This window comes from Papaver somniferum, chromosome 4 (assembly GCF_003573695.1).
Source record: "Papaver somniferum cultivar HN1 chromosome 4, ASM357369v1, whole genome shotgun sequence".
NCBI lineage: Eukaryota > Viridiplantae > Streptophyta > Magnoliopsida > Ranunculales > Papaveraceae > Papaver > Papaver somniferum.
In genome coordinates, this window is record NC_039361.1 from 21230407 (window position 1) to 21249676 (window position 19270).

The 19270-nt window shown below is 37.1% G+C and overlaps 1 protein-coding gene across 1 annotated transcript; it reads left to right on the forward strand.

The window, feature by feature from the left end:
* Positions 1-14347: 14347 nt before the first annotated feature.
* LOC113274903 (flap endonuclease GEN-like 2) lies at positions 14348-18521 on the forward strand. The gene is made up of 14 exons (XM_026524322.1): positions 14348-14470; positions 14571-14728; positions 14820-14881; positions 14979-15097; positions 15177-15228; positions 15310-15382; positions 15513-15586; positions 15688-15747; positions 16016-16178; positions 16302-16401; positions 16698-16780; positions 17288-17388; positions 17527-17657; positions 17748-18521. Exons 1-14 carry the CDS (start codon positions 14403-14405, stop codon positions 18418-18420), a joined length of 1917 nt encoding a protein of 638 aa, XP_026380107.1. The 5' UTR covers positions 14348-14402; the 3' UTR covers positions 18421-18521.
* The last annotated feature ends 749 nt before the right edge of the window (positions 18522-19270 follow it).

The window sequence follows — 19270 nt, forward strand, 5'->3', positions numbered from 1 at the left end:
GTAATTCAGTGAAGCTAATGTAAAACGCTTAATTTTAAACATATGTAATTTTATTTAATTATGACCGTCGTACTTTTAAAACTAAAATTACAAATGTAGGAGAATTAAAAATTACAATCTCTCTAACGTCGCTCATCGGGCTCCCCCATTGTTATTTTATGGAGTCCAGAATTTTGCAAGACGTGGGGATAGACCTGGGACATTCCCACTTTCCAACATATTAAATAAATGCGCATATGTTGATAAACCTGGCGATGGACCTGGTTGACCAACATTAGGCGATTGGAAAGCATTAGGTGATTGCTGGAAAGCACTCGGTGCACTCGGTTCTCCAAACATATAAGATGTTGATGTTTGTTGTTGTTGTGATGGTGGTGTAACATAGTCATCTACATGCTCTGGGTTTCTGGGTTGGATTAAGAAAAGCTTCAATGTTGAACATCTAATCCCACCTCCTTTCAATTGTTTTTTAGTTTCAGGTATTTCTGAATCCAAAAACAAGGGAAAAAGCGTCTCTCATTTACTATTTGATATCCATTCGTCAGTGTTGAATGGTGGCGGCTCTCCTATTCCACTTGGGATCCCACAAATGAAATACAAATCAAGGGGCGTAATTCCTATTACAAGTATAATATCAACTATGATTAATTCTTTTGATTATTTAATAATTATTTAAAAAATATAATGTAAGTTAAGTTAAACAAGCTTACCAAATTCAAAATCAATGAATGGAATGTGTGCATCGCCCACCACCTTTCTACTATTGTTTTCAGAATTTTTTTGTTGTGTCTTCTAGCCTTAACACTATAAAGCGCACGCCAGGGATATCTGTCAACCCTTTGTCGGACTTCAGGGGGTAAAACTTCATAAATAGCCTTTACCTCTGAAAATCCACATCTCACATAAACATAATCATCAGACCGATCTTGATGCCCCGATACATGATCTTGGACTATTGATGGACCAACAACGACACTCGGCGCAGCAAACTCTGCTTCACGATCTTGAGAAAAATCTACACCTGTGGCAGGTAGCGGTGCCGGTTCATCTCTTCGATCTCTTTTCTTCTTTGACCAAACCGCTCATATTGTATCAAATTTTTTTGATTTAGAACAGTTTTAAAAGAAGGAAATAGTGGTGGTGTGATAGAAATGAAGTGAGTTTAATCCAATTTATAGGTTTTGAAAATATAGCCGTTGGAATTATGGCCGTTGGAGATATGAACGTTGGAGATTTTGTATCTCACACCCGCGTTAATAGCACAAACGCGCGTTTATAGGTCCAGCACCCGAGTTTGTCTGTCCAACGCCCGAGTTTGTCTGTCCGTCACCCGAGTTTGTATCAAGCTCGCGCGCTTAGTCATCCAACGCCCAGTGCTTTACCATAGTGGAAAAGCCAGTTTGGCCATCCACCTGGCTCAACAAAAAAATGGATTTGATTCTTGCCATAGGAATTTCCCTAAGATCTTGCAGTCAAAACCAACTGGGAATAACCCAGTTGGCTAGGAGTTGAACTCCCAAGTGAAAGGTTAGGGGTTCAATTCCCGCTGCTGTCTGATCAAACAAAAAATAAAAAATCTTGCAATCCATAAAGATCCCCGACCTAAGAAAATAAGAGAATTTAAAACTAAAACTTGTACAGAAAACTGAAAGTGAGGCAGTGTTACAGAAGCTTAGCATTAAAACAATGAAAATGCATCAACAAAAAAACAACAACTATAAAGATTGATAACAAATTCTCATGCTTTCTTCTTCAACTTCCTCTCCAGCCCAGTCCTTTTTGCCTTTATCTGTTTTTCTCCCATCACATAAGTGTTAGAGTTGAGCGAAACTAAGCTTTCAAAGTAACATTCTTGATGGTATAAGTGGGTCAAACTGGTTATGTTTGCCTTTATAACATTGTTATCATCTTCCGGGAAGTATAACAGTAGACCAGCAGAAGAAATATCACCACCCTTAAAAGACCACATAAGCCTCAAAGAATCATCGTCCGTAACAATTATATCATTGTAAATAGTAGTATAACGTTTAGTCCAAGATTCTCCTACTCCATAATTCCGCATTACCCATATTTCAACATCAACTTTCCGAGCTACAACTAATAAAAAAAGGCACCCTCCAACACCCCCAAATTACGAAACTCAGAACCCTTCTCCTCCGAAGGTTCTTTTGGTACATCCAGTTCTTTGAATGTCACATTGCTGATATCTAGAGAGACTAAGAAATCATTGAAAGAGCCTTTCCTTTGTGCTAACCAATGAAAATCTCCATTTACACGCACCCTGGATTGTTTGCTAGAACGATGAAACTCAAATGTTTCGTTTTCAATGGTATTCCAAGAATTTGATCCTAGTGAAAAGACTTCGAATGAACCTAGACATCCAGTTAGTACCTTGTAATCATTAATATTTATATTATAACCAAATGCAACCATATCAATCTAGATTTGATTTGGGCAACTCCTTATACTCCCTAGTGGTTGTATTCCAAAGACAAAAACGTTTACCATAAAACCATAGGCAAACAATACCATGACAACTACCCATAAGTTCAACCGAACAACTTAAGGATTTGAACGGATAATCGATTTCCACTGCATATTCAAGAAACCTTTTCCTCAACAATAATAGCTCTGATGAATCATGATCTATGGAGTAGAATACAGTGCGATTCTCTTTCAGCCTAGCGTCGGACCCTTTAAGCAAGAAATTAGGTTTGTTTCTCTGGATATTATAATTAAGTTGCATCTTAACAAAATCCGGGTTAGAGATTAGAGAAAACCCGCAAACAAACTTACAAGCTGATAATAAGGATTTTACTTGTACCTCTACAAGGATTTCGTGACATATCTCCTCTAGAATGCTCGACATTGATTTTCCTTCGATATTGATATAATGAGTCTCACAATCCATTCATCAAAACTCCTATATATATTTACTCGTGAAACCCTAAATTTAGGACTTTGGTATGTGTAGTGTAAATCGGGCCAGGTCGGACAGCTTGGCCCCTTTCCTATCCAGGTCTGTCTGGCCAGACATGCCTCATATTCAGCAACCCAAAAAGTATCAGGCGGGGCAGGCCAGGTAAAGACACTTATTTTGAGGCCTCAAGTCTTCCCAATATCCATTCTATTAACCAGGTCAGACCAGGTAGGAAAAACAAGCCGTGTTTTTTTTTGTATTTTTAAAGTTCTGTAATAGCTGATTTAGGTCCTGTTTGGAATTTGGAGACTGAATGAACTAAAGTTTAAAACAATCTTAAATAAATTAATCTTCTAAGTGTAAAAAATGAAAGTGAGAATATTGATCCAAAATAATCGAAACACACAACGATTTATTCCAACGTAAAACTAAACCTCTTAAGAAAATTCAAACGATACCAGACCGAGTTATTTGGAAAAATCCCAGGTTAGGATATTAAATTTTAAGAAAAATCTGAACCCGAGCATTTAATATAACCAAGCCAGGCGACGCAGCCCATGAAAGCCATCCGACGCAGCCCATGGCGAGCTATAATATGTTTTGGGTTGCTACAAGTACATGCAAGCTCAGGTGGCTACAAATAGACCGAGTATTTCCGAGTATTATTTAAAACTAATGTGGTTTGATCGTGCTTGTTCAAGATACAAGTAACTGATGTTTCGTGTTATATGGAGTCCCGCACCCCTTTAAGCAAAATGAAATGGTAAGAGCATTTCCTATGGAATGAACAAACTCAAAGTTTGTTCATTTTGCTCCCACTATGGACTCAACAAACATGAAAAATGGATATTCAAACCAACAAGTTTGTTGGCTTGTTCATTGAGTTGGAAGATGTAGTGCGCGTTTGATGAAAGGTCGGGCGAGCTTCTCTCCAGCGCTGGCGTTTGAGCCAAAATTGCTGGCGCTTTTCTTTCCAGCGCGCGCTATTGAATAAAGCACCAAGCTTGTCCTTACAACGCCGCGTTTTTCATAGAAGCGCCAACGGCTGAATCTGGACGACTAAAAACTCTTGTGATCTAACGGCTATAATTTTTGAGTTCTATAAATACTCCTCATGCCAACTCCAAATTCACACATTCTACACATTCTTCACTCTCAAATCATCTACAAAAATGCCTCCCAGAGTTCGTGGTGTTAGATTCACTCAACAAGAGGATTTAACTATTTGTAGAGCCTTTGTTTTTCACACTCAAGATGTTGTCATGAGTAATGTAGTCGTTTCAACGTTGACTTTCTGAGAGAAAGTTTACAGGATGTTCCCCGTTTCCATGGGCGTGATTCTCACGGATTGTCGCATCGTTTTAGTTCAATTAGTATGAATATATCGGAGTTCGCCGCTTTACTAATTGAGAATCACAAAAATAAGCTCAACTGTGAAGCCGAACATGAAGTGTTTGCCCAGAACTCTAGCGATGTGGCCAGCATCTCACGACAGTCGTCCTTTCAACTTCCATGCTTGTTTCAACATTCTTAGGGTGCTCAACAGATACGATCCCTAGATCACCCTAGGAATTCCACCACCCGCCGAGAATTAACGCCTATGTAGTAGTTGTTTTAATCTAATGTATTTCTTTTATTCTAATGTATGATGTGGTTGTTCAATGCAGTATGTTTTTATTTATGAGATTGATGGTGCAATGTTTAATCGAGGAAAAATTAAAATTACTTATGATATTGATGGTTTTAGATAATCGTAATAACACAAAATAAACAACAAATTAAATAACATAATACCATAGTGAATCGATTTTTCCTTCAACTTCAATCAACCCACTCCACCAAAAAACACTTAGGACATTCCCAGAAATGCCTTCCATATGTGTCTTCTTCATAAGAAGTCCGCAAATGCATAAAAGTTTTGCAATCGGGCTTTCAGCATCCGTTGATTCTCTGTGGACAATGTTTGTATTCGTGATCTCCATATCCACAATGCTTGCAGTCTAATAACTCCTTCTTCAATTTGGCTTTAAGTTTGAAGTTTTTGCAGAGTGTTGCAATCTTTTCTTCATCTTCCTTTTTAATCTTCATAGCATCATCTGGCATATGTGGTTCCTCTGGACAGTTGAGATCTTGACATTGCAAATACCTGAGCTTTTTCAGTTGTGATTCAATCACCATTCTGATGCGTGAATAACCTTCCCGCGGACACTTTGAATACATCCAAGGGCATTGCATAAGACTGTGGTTATCCATGAAACATAATGGACAAACCTCTTTTGCTTCGACACATAATATTTGCTTCACTTTGCTTTTAGAAAACATGGTGGATGTTGAGAAATAAATCTGTTGGTTTGGTTGAGAGGCCACCCCTAGTGTTGTATTTATAACAAAAAAATACCCGTCGGTAATTCACATGGGAGGTTATAGTAAAATCGCACGGTTTTACTACAAACTCCAACTCATATGGTAATTCAAACATGCGGTTAAAGGAAAGCCACACAGTTATACTACAAACACCAACGGATCGATTTTCTTTCTCGACCTATAAATTCCATTCTTCCCATCTCCAAAATCACTTCTTCTTCTTCTTCTTCTTCTTCTTCTTCTTCTTCTTCTTCTTAATCTCTCTCACCCTCCATAAAGGTCTGTTAGAAATCGTGGTCCCAAGTTTAATGAAGAAGAGGATATAACTATATGCAAAGAATATTTTTTTTCATAGGGTAATCACTGGTATGGGCTTTCAAGACACTTATTTTTGGGAGAACGTTTTTTCAATGTTCGTCTCACTGACGGGAAACCCAGGAAACCGAGATGCTCGTCGATTGCGTGCTCATTTTCAATCTATTAGGCTTGCAGTCCAACCATTTGTTGCTCTGGTAATGGAAATTGATCGAGAAAATTTCATTGATGTAACTGAAGATGAAGTGATCCAAACAACTCTTGATAATTTGGAGGAAGCTCACGAAGAACCTTTTCGTTACGAAGCGTGTTTTAGAATTCTAAAAGATGGTCCATCTCAAGCACATTTGTACTGCACTCGAATGCCTATACCGGTCTTTACAATGAAAGAAGATGTTACTCTTGTTCGATGTTGGTTACATCGTTTGATGATACCAATGAACAATGACTATTTCTGGGAAAGAGTACTGGGACATTTTGTAGCATCGCAGAACGAAACCATAAGAAACAGTAAGAACCTAGACTAAGAATTGCATTCATCACTAAGGAAGTCAAACATTATACAGAAGTTTTGTGGATGGTTCACCGTAGCTCTTCTGGATTATCCAACGAAGAACTGGTGAGTATCTTACCTTTGTCCTCACTGGTCAACTGCATCATAAATATCTGAACTTGTTGTTTATATGTTTTACAGAAAACCATCACTCAGACCAAGTTTACTGAAGAAAGCAGAGAGTTTAAGCATTTTGAATGTTATGAACTCTACAAAGAGAATGTCGCTGGATTTGATGTAGTTTGATGTTTTTATTGTGGTTTATTAGAATGTAGTTTGATATTATTTGCAAGTTTAAATTTTAATAAATTTCGCTTAATCTGAAGTGGAAATCTCTATTTTAAAATCTAAATATTTTCATTCATTGATGCCAATTCTTTTACAAGATATAAACTTAGGCAATAATAAAACGTACTAAACAACTTCAATAAAAATATTTAGATTTAGATTTCCATTCAATTATTTTGTCCTCCTGGTTATCTTCATTTGACGTATCTTCCATTCTGATAGGCACATTTTTGAGTCTTATATAATCTCAATTGTATATATTATTAGTGCTCGATTTTATATTTATTAAGGCTTTTTATGTCCCTGTAGGTATTTTTGGAGAAATAAGCTTTTGCGGCGAAATTGGCTAAAAAAGTGGTTTTTGCGCTCGTGGGAGAAAATTACTATACAGACTCTCACTTTGGATAAGGGGTAACCTAATTACTAAGGGGTGACCCATTTCCAGGCATCTGCTAAAGGGAGACCGGGACTGGATAGGGGAAGGTCACATTTCTTCACGTTTTCAAACATTCGTTTTGGCGGGAAACTGGCAGCAGCGAGGAGAAATTTTTGTGTGTGAATGTTTGGGCAGTTTTAAAGAGATTCAATTGTGGAATTCAATTGGGCTGGACTTACTAGAGCAAAACAGGGTTTGTGTGTGCGTTTGGGTCGAACATATTGGGCTAGAATGGCCGGGAGAAGTGAATCAAAGTTCAACATGGATACGTATTCTTTCTGTTTATTTTCAAATATTTTGTGAAGAATTTTGGGAGAGTTTTACGCTGGATAAAGATGTACCTAGTCTTTTTCAAATCAGAGGAGAAGTTTGGAGAGTTAGAATAGGCCAGAAGAGGCGTACAGAGAGGATTGAAGTGAGATTTTCTCTCAACTGTTGACCGAAGAGAATAAAAAGAATATTCATAGATAAACTCGGATTTGTGGGTTTTGCTGGGTATAAAAAGGCTGGTTCGAATCTTAGAAAAGTTATCAAGAGTTTGGGGAAGGTTTGGGACGCAGAGGAGCGAAGAAGAAGGATTAACAACAATTCCCACCTGCTGCTGCTGCCATTAGAGGACCTTGAAGAACACGAAGAACAGACTGCACAGAGTAGTCTTATTTTCCGCAGCGTCAACAGCAGCAGCGGAGTGTCGTTGTTTTACTGCAGTTCCCTGGTATCGTTTCTATCTGGACGTATTTTGTGGGTCACAGAACCACTGTTTTATAACTTTTGACTCTTTCGATCACACTTTGATCTTTGAATTAATATTTTGAGTGTATGATTATTATGAATAGCTAAACCCCATTACTGGGATGATGGAGGAAACCATTCTTTATGCATGAGTAATTCTATTTAATTCTTTTATGACTTTTTGCACTATTATGAGTTGATTTATTATTTTTCTTGATTATTTGTGATTTTATCTGATGATGTATGCTTAGTCTAGGAACTCTTGATGCATCATGCTTATGCTTTACATCTAATACTTTACAAAATCTATTTTTCGCAAAGAAAAGAGTCGATATTTGTTATCATTATAAGCTATAATTGTCTAGAATTAATAGTTGATTCGCATGAGTATAAGAATTGGTGGAATCCTGAGTCCTAGTATCTCTTGATCCTGTGACAAATTTTGTATATATATATTTTTTTAAAATCTTTTCAAGTACGAGCAACGAATCCTTATTTAAAGCAATCGAAATACTACAACAAAATGGCGCCGCTGCCGGGAACTTGTATATAGATTTGTTTTTAGGTTTAATTTTTATTTATTTATTATTATTTGTTTCTTTTTACGTTTCTTTTTGTGTCTTTGATTTACAGGTTCGAAGTGGAATACTAAAGACTTGGGAACAAAAAGCTTAAAGCTAAAAGATAAAAGCTAAAAGAGAAGAAAAAAAAGACATAATTTTTTTTTTAGGATTTAATTTTTATTATTATTATTTTTTTGTCTATAGCTTTTATTTTTATTTTTTTAGAATTTGTAAATAGGATTTATTTTTCATAATTTTTGTAATTTTTGGACTTTTTATTTGGACTTTATTCTGGACTTTTGGACATTTTTTTATTTTTTTATTTTTTAACCCTACAGAAGGGTTATATAAAAAAAAATTTAAATATAAACTGTTTGCAGGGAAGGACGACGATTACAATATCGTCTCGGCCCCTCGGGTTCGTACATGACATAGGAGTCGTGGCCCGAGTCGACTTCAACGGTTCATCCCCCGTCTGGTACCGGAGGTAAGTCCATCGAAACACTCGCGAATCTCCTGTAAGCGAGTTACTGTATTCCTTAAGGTGATTCATTGATTGAGGAAGAATTTGGACTGTTTTTAATTTCCTAGTAAAGGGCAAGGCCTGGCCAAATCAAGATAAGGACTAGGATTTCATCATTGTTTCCTTCTTGCCCGTCTTAGGAAAACAAAACCGAACGTGAACCTAAGCTTTAAAATTTGTAATAGAACGAGACCGATAGGGTAACGAGCTTAATAGGAAACTCGTTCGAAAAATATTGGTTGCTCTTTAAGCACACTTCAAAGTTCATGATGGTTTCTGTGAGTTGAATGCGTGACTGCGCCGCCTTGTGATAGCGGTGAGGCCTTGGGTATCAAAGCTCCACTGAGCTTCCCTCGCCTCAATTCAACTTACTCTGACTCGGATTGATTCCATAGGGGTGTGCTCAAATTGTAACGAATTCCTTTTCGAAGGAATAGAAGCTGGTCTAGAAACAATCTAAGTGGAGCCATCATGCTTGTTGTTTGCTAGATTTTATAGGTTTGATTTGGTCGAGTCAGCCTTGTTTGTGATTGTGTAGAATTCCCTTGCAATTGAGAATGTCGAATTGGTATGATAGAAGCCAATACAATGAGTATCGATCTGAATTTGAATATGGACATCATCATTTTTATGACCATGGTGGGAATAGTAGTTGGGAACGCCAACCTTTTCAAGGTTATGGTTCATACCATGGTGAGCCCAATTACTATCCACACACGAATTTGTTTTACGAGAAAAAATCTTATAATTCCTCTCCTCTAGATGAGGCGCGTAGGCTAATTGAGTCATCACGTCGTAGGTTACTTGAGTCAACATATGAGTCAACTGAGATAAATGACTTAGTTATGGACGAAAGAATCGCAACTAATAGTGAACCTTCGATACATGATACCATCAGGAAATCTTGTGAGTGGATTGAGAAGCGTTTGTTAGAGGCGCAGAATGCTCGATATAGTGTTTCCGATAATACCCTTGAGAATAGTTATTTCCATAATCAGGATGACGAGGTTAGAATTGATAACACTACTTTAGATGAGGTTCAACCATTTTCATGCTATTATAATAACGATTGTGATGAGGATAGTGTTGATGAAGAATCGAAAACATGTGGGAATAGTGATCAGGAATTTCTTACCCCAATTGAGCCTTATAATGATTATATTATTTCTGGTTCAGAACCTAATAATTTTAACAATTATTCACCTATTCAAAAGGACAAGGATTTGACTAGAAATATCCCCGTTTTAGACGATGTAGTATGTCCTGTTTACGAATCCGATAAAGGTTTCGAGGAACGGTTTTACCCTGAGAATACTGTTTCAGAGTCGTACGATTTAGAAACAATAGTCTTAGATGAACTCGTAGAAATTAATGAGGATGAACCTGACTTAGAAGAATCAATTGCCCATTTTCAGGAATCTGATGACCTAGGAATTAGGGAGATTGTGACTAGTCTAACTAGAGACACTGAAAACTCTAAGTTTGGGGTGATTATCATTCTCCATATGCTTTAACTCTTAGAAAGGTCCCTCACTTGGGACTTGACATCAATGCCTCAACCATCTTACAAGATTATCTTCATACTCGCTCTCCTGAACCTCATAATGTCCAAGAAGAAGTTCAGTCGTTAGAAACCCATCCTCTGGTAGATGTGGTTAGCCCAGGCAATAACACCAAGTTTGAATTTATTTTCCCACCAAATAGTTTTCTTCCAAATGTGGGAACGTTTGTATTTAAAATGAGCCGAATATTAAGTTCTGAGACTAAGCCTAAGTACTTTAGGTTAATAGAATCGACACATTTTCCTAAGAATGACCACTACTCTCACTGTGGTCAATTATGTAAGTCAAACCTGATTGACTTAGAGGATCCTCAGTTATTTAGGTTATTATTTTGTGATTCTAAGTTCTTATTTGAGTTTTTCCAGACTCTAGGACCTAATAATTTGGATCCAACCTATGAAGAAATGCATCCGAGGAAAATATTCTATTTAGACCTTTTCATAGAACCTGAACCTGAACCGCAAATAGCGATAGTTATCAGGAAACTAGGTAAGGGCATGCTAGTATTGTTAATTTCGTTGGTTCACTGCAGTTTCCTTTAGTAAGCTCTTTTTAGTTTTAAAGACCCACAGTTATTTCGACTGTTACTTTATGGTTCGAGTTGACTAATCTTTTTCTAAGTCTGGCTGAAGACTTTAAACTTAGCACTTCTTGGGAGGTATCCCATGCTCAAGCGACACGGTAATATCTTTCCTTATCTCTTTTGCTTCATTGGTAACAGTTTCTTCTTGTTCATGCTTTTAATTTCATCTTTAGAACATTGAGGAAAATGTTAGATTTAAGTTTGGGGGTATGGGAGAAACTTTTTAGTTGCAGTATGAATAAATAAACTCCAGAGCCTAGAAATTTATGCGTATTCAGGATGGCACTAACCAATCTAAGTGGATGGAAGCATTTTGGTTGTAGGAGTTGAGGAACCAATCTGAATAGATGGAAACATCTAAAGAGTCTATTCATAAAAGCACAGAGCTCAGGTGTTAGAAATAACATGATAGTTTCACCATATCTCGTTGAGTCCTTTTCACTTCTATTTTTATTTTATTTTATTTTGTTTTTAAACCATGTTTCTCTAAGTGATAGGTGGGGCCCACGATTCAAGTTGTTACCAACGCTAGGATGAATTAGAGTGATTGAGTTACAAAAAAAAAGGAAAAAAAAAATGAATGGAAAAAAATGAAAAAAAAAAGGAAAAAAAAAATGTAAATAAAAAAAGAAAAAAAAAGAGACCAGACCATTTGACCAAAAGGAATAAATTCAATAAAGTCGACTATTGGTACCCTTGTATATGCCAGTTGTGTTGACCTAGAGTTAGGTTATCGACCACTGGTTCCCTTGTATATGCCAGTGTGTTGATATTAGTCAGACTAGTACCTCAATCCATTAGGATAGGTTCATTTTGGCGGAGGCCTTCAGACAGATATGGGAAACGCCGTTCACTTAGTAAACATCAAAACCATCTATGTTTTTCTATATCCATCTTCTTGATCTATCCATGTGATTAGTTTTGACTCCGGATATTGATGTCCATAGTGCAACTATTTGAGTAGAGCTCTGTCACTTTATATGAATTTTAGTATGCTTGAGTGCAAACTCGTGTACATCAATTGGAATTTCGCATCAGGGTACTTCCTCTTGTAGTCAATAAGTATGCCAACCAAGGAGATTCTTTAGTGCCTTCCAAGGTTCGTTGTAGATAGCTAGGGTCTGGAGTATTAACGTTTTGTGGGTATATCTCTAGTAAGCCCTCCCGAGACTATAACTCGGCCACTAGGGACACCTAGGGGTTTAAAGGCTTATTGCATACGCTAAATGCAATCGACGATGCCTGCGACAATGAGTTAGGATTTTATTTTCTATTTGATTTGCTCGAGGACTAGCAAATAATAAGTTTGGGGGTATTTGATAGGCACATTTTTGAGTCTTATATAATCTCAATTGTATATATTATTCGTGCTCGATTTTATATTTATTATGGCTTTTTATGTCCCTGTAGGTATTTTTGGAGAAATAAGCTTTTGCGGCGAAATTGGCTAAAAAAGTGGTTTTTGCGCTCGTGGGAGAAAATTACTATACGGACTCTCACTTTGGATAAGGGGTAACCTAATTACTAAGGGGTGACCCATTTCCAGGCATCTGCTAAAGGGAGACCGGGACTGGATAGGGGAAGGTCACATTTCTTCACGTTTTCAAACATTCGTTTTGGCGGGAAACTGGCAGCAACGAGGAGCAATTTTTGTGTGAGAATCTTTGGGCAGCTTTAAAGAGATTCAATTGTGGAATTCAATTGGGATGGACTTACTAGAGCAAAACAGGGTTTGTGTGTGCGTTTGGGTCGAACATATTGGGCTAGAATGGCCGGGAGAAGTGAATCAAAGTTCAACAGGGATACGTATTCTTTCTGTTTATTTTCAAAGATTTTGTGAAGAATTTTGGGAAAGTTTTACGCTTGATAAATATGTACCTAGTCTTTTTCAAATCAGAGGAGAAGTTTGGAGAGTTAGAATAGGCCAGAAGAGGCGTACAGAGAGGATTGAAGTGAGATTTTCTCTCAACTGTTGACCGAAGAGAATAAAAAAAATATTCATAGATAAACTCAGATTTGTGGGTTTTGCTGGGTATAAAAAGGCTGGTTCGAATCTTAGAAAAGTTATCAAGAGTTTGGGGAAGGTTTGGGATGCAGAGGAGCGAAGAAGAAGGATTAAAAACAATTCCACATGCTGTTGCTGCCATTAGAAGACCTTGAAGAACACGAAGAACAGACTGCACAGAGCAGTCTTATTTTCCGCAGCGTCAACAGCAGCAGCGGAGTGTCGTTGTTTTACTGCAGTTCCCTGGCATCGTTTCTATCTGGACGTATTTTGTGGGTCACAGAACCACTGTTTTATAACTTTTGACTCTTTTGATCACACTTTGATCTTTGAATTAATATTTTGAGTGTATGATTATTATGAATAGCTAAACCCCATTACTGGGATGATGGAGGAAACCATTCTTTATGCATGAGTAATTCTATTTAATTCTTTTATGACTGTTTGAACTATTATGAGTTGATTTATGATTTTTCTTGATTATTTGTGATTTTATCTGATGATGTATGCTTAGTCTAGGAACTCTTGATGCATCATGCTTATGATTTACATCTAATACTTTACAAAATCTATTTTTCACAAAGAAAAGAGTCGATATTTGTTATCATTATAAGCTATAATTGTCTAGAATTAATAGTTGATTCGCATGAGTATAAGAATTGGTGGAATCCTGAGTCCTAGTATCTCTTGATCCTGTGACAAATTTTGTATATATTTTTGTTTTAAAAATCTTTTCAAGTCCGAGCAACGAATCCTTATTTACCGCAATCGAAATACTACAACACATTCAACGCGCTCTTTGACAGTTTCGCCTTTGTTTTCGAATTTTTTGTTGTTAACTTTCAAAACTGTAGCTCTTCTTTGCCTTTTAGCGGAACATTTTATTGGAGCAACTTCAAAAACTTGCATTTTCCTATTACAATTTTCAATCTTTTTAAAACTCCCACATATCTTAGAAACATCAGCTTCAAGTTTTGTATAGCAAAAAAGTGTGATCGCCTTTTCAGCCATTGAGAAATAGATTTTAGAAGAGAAAATTCAAGATAAAAGTGAATTTTGGTGTGAGTGAATTGTTTGAAATTGATGGTAATTTATAGAGGTAAAAAGCGAATTTTGAATTTTAAAAAAACTATCTGTTGGTGTTTTTTCTACAAACGCCAGCATCCTAGGTTCAAGCGTCGCGTTAAAGCTTTGAGCTCCAGCGCTTGTCCTTCCAACGCTCGCGTTTTACCTACGAACGCTAGAGTTTGTATTACGCGCGCGCGTTTGGTTATCAAACGCCGAGTTCTTTATCATAGTGAAAAAGCCAGTTTGGCCATCCCCTGGCTCACCAAAAAGATGGGTTTATTCATTCCCATAGGAATTGCCCTAACCCTGATAGCAAATCTTGGGCACGAGACAAATTATTGGGCAAAGTGAAATTATACAAAAGTAAAGGGGTTTTTAAGAAATATCTTTGTATTATTTTTCTCAGTTTTAAAATTCCACCTCCCCCGTTTCCTCACTCAGTCACTCGCTGCAGAAATTTCTTGGGGTTTGTTTTTCTCTTCATCGGAAAATGGGGGTGAAAAATTTGTGGGATATCTTAGAATCATGCAAGAAAGTTCTCCCTCTTCATCATCTTCAGTAAGTTGATTCATTTTACCCTTTATGATTGATAAAAATTGCTCCTTTTTTGAATTTCTTTTGAACTTCTTTTAAATTTGTAATTGTTTTGTGTGATTAGGAACAAAAGGGTTTGCATAGATCTGTCATGTTGGATAGTTCAACTACAAAATTCAAGTAAAAACACTGCTTCTGTAAAGGACAAAATGTACTTAAGAGGCATCTTTCATCGTCTTAGAGCTCTCCTTGCCTTGAATTGTACCATTGTTTTTGTTGCTGGTCAGTTCCCCACTCTTCCTTAATTTTTTTTCTTTTTATAATTTTTTGGTAAATTTTGGAAATGAAAATTGTGGGTTTTGTTTTCGTGTAGATGGGTCGATTCCTGCTATCAAGTTAGATACATATAGAAAGCGTTTGGGGTTAGTAAATGAGGTATGAATTGAAAAACTTGATCTTTTTTGAAGTATTAAGTTGAAGATAGGTTTGGTTGTAGTACTGATGATGTTGGGTATGATTGCGGTGGAGATAGGCTGGGGCGAAGGCGAAAAAGGTGTTGCCACTTGCAAGAAACATGGGTTCGGAGTTTTCGTGTATGATCAAAGAAGCTAAAGTTCTTGGAATGGCTCTTGGGATACCATGCTTGGACAGGTAGTCGTGGTTGGAGCTGTTTTGTGTTTTGTGTTTTTTTTTGTTTCTCTTTATTGAGAAATGATGTTTTTTATTTCAGTCTCGAGGAAGCGGAAGCGCAGTGTGCCTTGTTGAATTTAGAATCATTGTGTGTAAGTTGGAAAAAAATGTTATTGCTATGCTTTGGTTCCTGGAGTTACCAAATTGTTCATAACTGTTACTGTTTTCTACAGGATGGATGTTTCTCTTCAGATTCAGATATCTTTCTTTTTGGTGCCAAAACAGTGTATAGAGACATGTGCCTAAGTGAGTGGATAATGAGTGGAACTATACAATCCTTTAGTTGCTTGTTCAAAATATACTTCAATGTCGTTTGTTGTAATCCCTTATTTTGGATTATAGACTTATCAATTGAAACTTTTTGGTGATGCAATAGGCGATGGTGGTCATATAGTCTGTTATGAAATGTTGGATATACAACAGAAACTTGGATATGGAAGAAATTCACTGGTATGCGAGTGTTGAATGGCTATTTTATTTTTGATATATTCTTTTGGCTTTCTAACCTTTGCTAATTACGTGTCTGCGAACACTGTGACTTGTATTCTCAGATTACACTTGCGATTCTTCTTGGCAGTGACTACTCTCATGGTGTTCGTGGATTTGGCCCGGTGAGTTAAAATGTCGTTACTTGCGATTGTTAATTTGATTTTACTAAACAGTAAAACATGTTTGTGCGTAAGATACCACTGGATATATGGATATTTCCTTTCCTCCTTTTCTACTTTTTTGGGTTACAAACCATTGTTTTAATGCCTAGAGTTTTATCTCTATTCTTTAGAAAATGATTTAGGAAGTTGTTTATGCATAAGATATGTGATAGATGCGTTGAACTGGATGATTTCATTGTTCTTAGTGTTGTTTCTTCAAACGATGCAGGAAACAGCGTGCAAGATTGTTAAAGCAGTCGGGGATGATATTATCCTTCAACAAATCAGATCAGAGGGATTGGAACTTGTGAAGAAAACAAAAGGAAAGAAACGTGAAAAATCCCTAATTACCAACAAAGAAAATAACTTGGTTCATCAACAGAACATCGCTGGTAATTGAGTTAAGACCTTTAGCTAGAATATAGCACATTATAGTGTAAAAGTATAACCAAATGGCCCTTGTCCTCTGGAAGGATTGTGAATCTACACAATATCATGATTTGTTAATCTTCCAGGCAATGAGCAAAATGTATTACAACGTGATCAGTTCGTGAAAGTGAGTGATGCATATTTGAAGCCGAAATGTCTCTCCCCTAACTCAGAGGAAGTGCGTAGGTAGAGTTTTTGCAATTTTCTTGTTATACTACTAATCAATATACTTCTTAGTTACATTTTCCTCTAGACATTTATCAACTAAACAAGTCCGATCTCTCATACTTCTGACATTAACTGATTAAAAGTATTCTTCTCTCTGATTTAAAAGTTCTCATGAAGAAAAAATGAACTATGTGTCATCCTTATCTAAGAATACTAGACTTACATGATCAAATCCAGCCTTGTTTACTAGTTAGTGAGTAACTTGATGGAAAAGGACCGTTAATCCTAATTCTGTTTACCTTGCATCTCTGCAGAGCAATTGTCCAGTACCCATTTCAGCGCAGCAAACTTCAACAAGCGTGTGATGGGTTTTTTGGTTGGACTCCTGAGAAAACAGGTGCTTTTCTTCCTCGCAGTGTTTTTTTTTAATAATCAGAAAATATATTAGCTTATATGAACATAGAGTTACCCCCTGTAAGATATTTACACATACCTCGTGGTGGATGGATAATCCACATTTGAGAGTGAGGAACTGAGATGGCATTCTTAGCGAGGGAATCAGCCATCTTGTTTAGTTTTCTGTTTACATAGATACATATCAAAAGTCTGGAGTAAATATTTACAATCCAAAATAATACTCCAGTTACTCCATAAGACACTACTATCAGTGCCTGCAAGCGTCTTTATTACATTCCTGTTATCCCCAAAAATAGTGATGTTGTCCTTGCAGTGTTTCAGACCAAGTCATTTTGTAATCTTGAATGCCTGCACACGCAATGTTCCAGTGGAATTTTTTCAAAAATTATAGATTCTTTCTTGTAGCGCAAAAACTTGTAAGGCGATTTACGGGTTTCTTTCTTTCAGACACCTGATCTGATTCCTTTTATTTCCCCCTGTAAATCAGATGAGTACATCCTTCCTAAGATCGGGGAAAGAGACCTCAGGCGATTTTCCAACCTGCGCTCCACATTATCAGCAGTAGGAGTTCAGGTTCCATTAAACGAGGTAGTAACTTTGCCTTTGTTTCTAGATTCTCAATTGTCCTTATAATGCCTTAATTTATGAATACCCGAGTCACAAAGCTTCAAAGTTTTGTTTGCGTTCTAATGATGTGGATCCACTTTGTTTCTGTCCAATCCACAGATGCCTGTCCCCTGTCCCATATCTTCAATAATCAAGCATAGGAAAGTGCAAGGAAGTGATTGTTTTGAAGTGGCTTGGGAGCATCTAGATGGCCTCAAAACCTCTGTAGTCCCAGCCGCCCTTATAGAGAGGTAAGAATTTCAGGTTTTGTGACATTCTCCAGCTTGATATAAACTTTCTTCACACTTAAATAAATGAGAGCTTATTCTCTGATATTGCAGCGCTTGCCCTGAGAGGATTACTGAGTTCCAGGAGAGAGAAACTCTTCGAAAGAATCAGAAACGTAAACCAAGGACGAAGAAATCAGATAAGAAAGCTGCCATGACAGAACTTGATTTAAAGTTACAAGCGTTGGTGCTTGACATAGAAGCAGATAGCAGACCTGTTTCCGCACTGTCTCCTAATGGACCCCCAATTGAGCAGAAAAATAATGTACCAGAAGTAGACTCAAAACTCCAAGCTTTGTTGCTTGACATAGAAGTGGAAAGCAGACCTGTTTCCTCTGTGTTTAGTAAAAGACCACCAACTGAGGAGGGGAATACTGTACCAGACGTTGATTTGAACCTCCAAGCTTCGTCGCTTGACATAGAAGCAGAAAGAAGACCTATTTCCACTGTGTTTAGTAGAAGGCCACCAGTTGAGGAGAGAAATGCTGTACCAGAAGTTGATTTCAAGCTCCAAGCTTCGCGGCTTGACATAGAAGCAGAAAACAGACCTGTTTCCACTGTGGTTTGTAGAAGACTACCAGTTAAGCAGAGGAATGTTGTACCAGAGGTCATAGATCTCTTGACCCCTTCCCCAGCAGTCCGTGTTCGCCAAGTTTCAAAGTATAAACAGACATTTGGTTCACAGATTGATGTAATTGATTTATGTGATTCAGAAACTGACATGTAAAGTGCAGTTGAACCAAAAGCTTGTGTAATTCATCGGCTGCCATTAAATCTTGTTTCTTAGTTTGTTTTCATATGCTTATTGTCATTTTTCTTTTGAAACTAGAAGATTGAATTGCTCAGACTTGAGAGAGAACATAGTTTGCCTCCTCCCGCACTTAGGCAGAAATATCACTAGGAGGTTCTAACAGCCATACACTGCTCAATCCATCTACTCTAGCAAGTTTGGATAAAACATTCGGTATCTTATTTTTCTCTTTAGGCACATAATAGCATTGCCAAGAGCTGACCAATCTGAATATAGATTTTATTTCTAAAATTAAATTACGAATTCTCCAATCTATGTTGAAGCTATCATTCTTCACTGCGTCCACCACTGTCTTTGAATCCAGCTCAAACTCTACTTTCTCCATATACCTCTCTTTTTCCCACTGTGTTGCCTCCCATAATCCTCTACATTTAGCTTTCTCCGGACTCGACAGATGTGTTAGGTAGATACATTTTGATCCCTGGTGAACACCTGCAAAATCATGTATTATAAGGCGGATTCCACCTGTATTATTAGAATTGATAAAAGAACCATCGGCATTAATTTTAAATGTTCCTCTTGTAGGAGGAGACCAGCGAAGATTTTCTCTAGACTGATGACTTGGTAAACTGATTGAATTTGAAGGTGATGGCTTAGCTTCAAATTCTGCTATCTCTTTCCTGCACTTTTGAATAATAACTTTTGGTGTTGAGTTGTTGCTGCTATTAAAAGCCTTGTCAAATCTGGCTGTCCAGATACACCATGCTACTATTGCAATCTTACAGATTTTCTTTTCATGTAACTGGTGTGCTATTAGTTTGTCAAA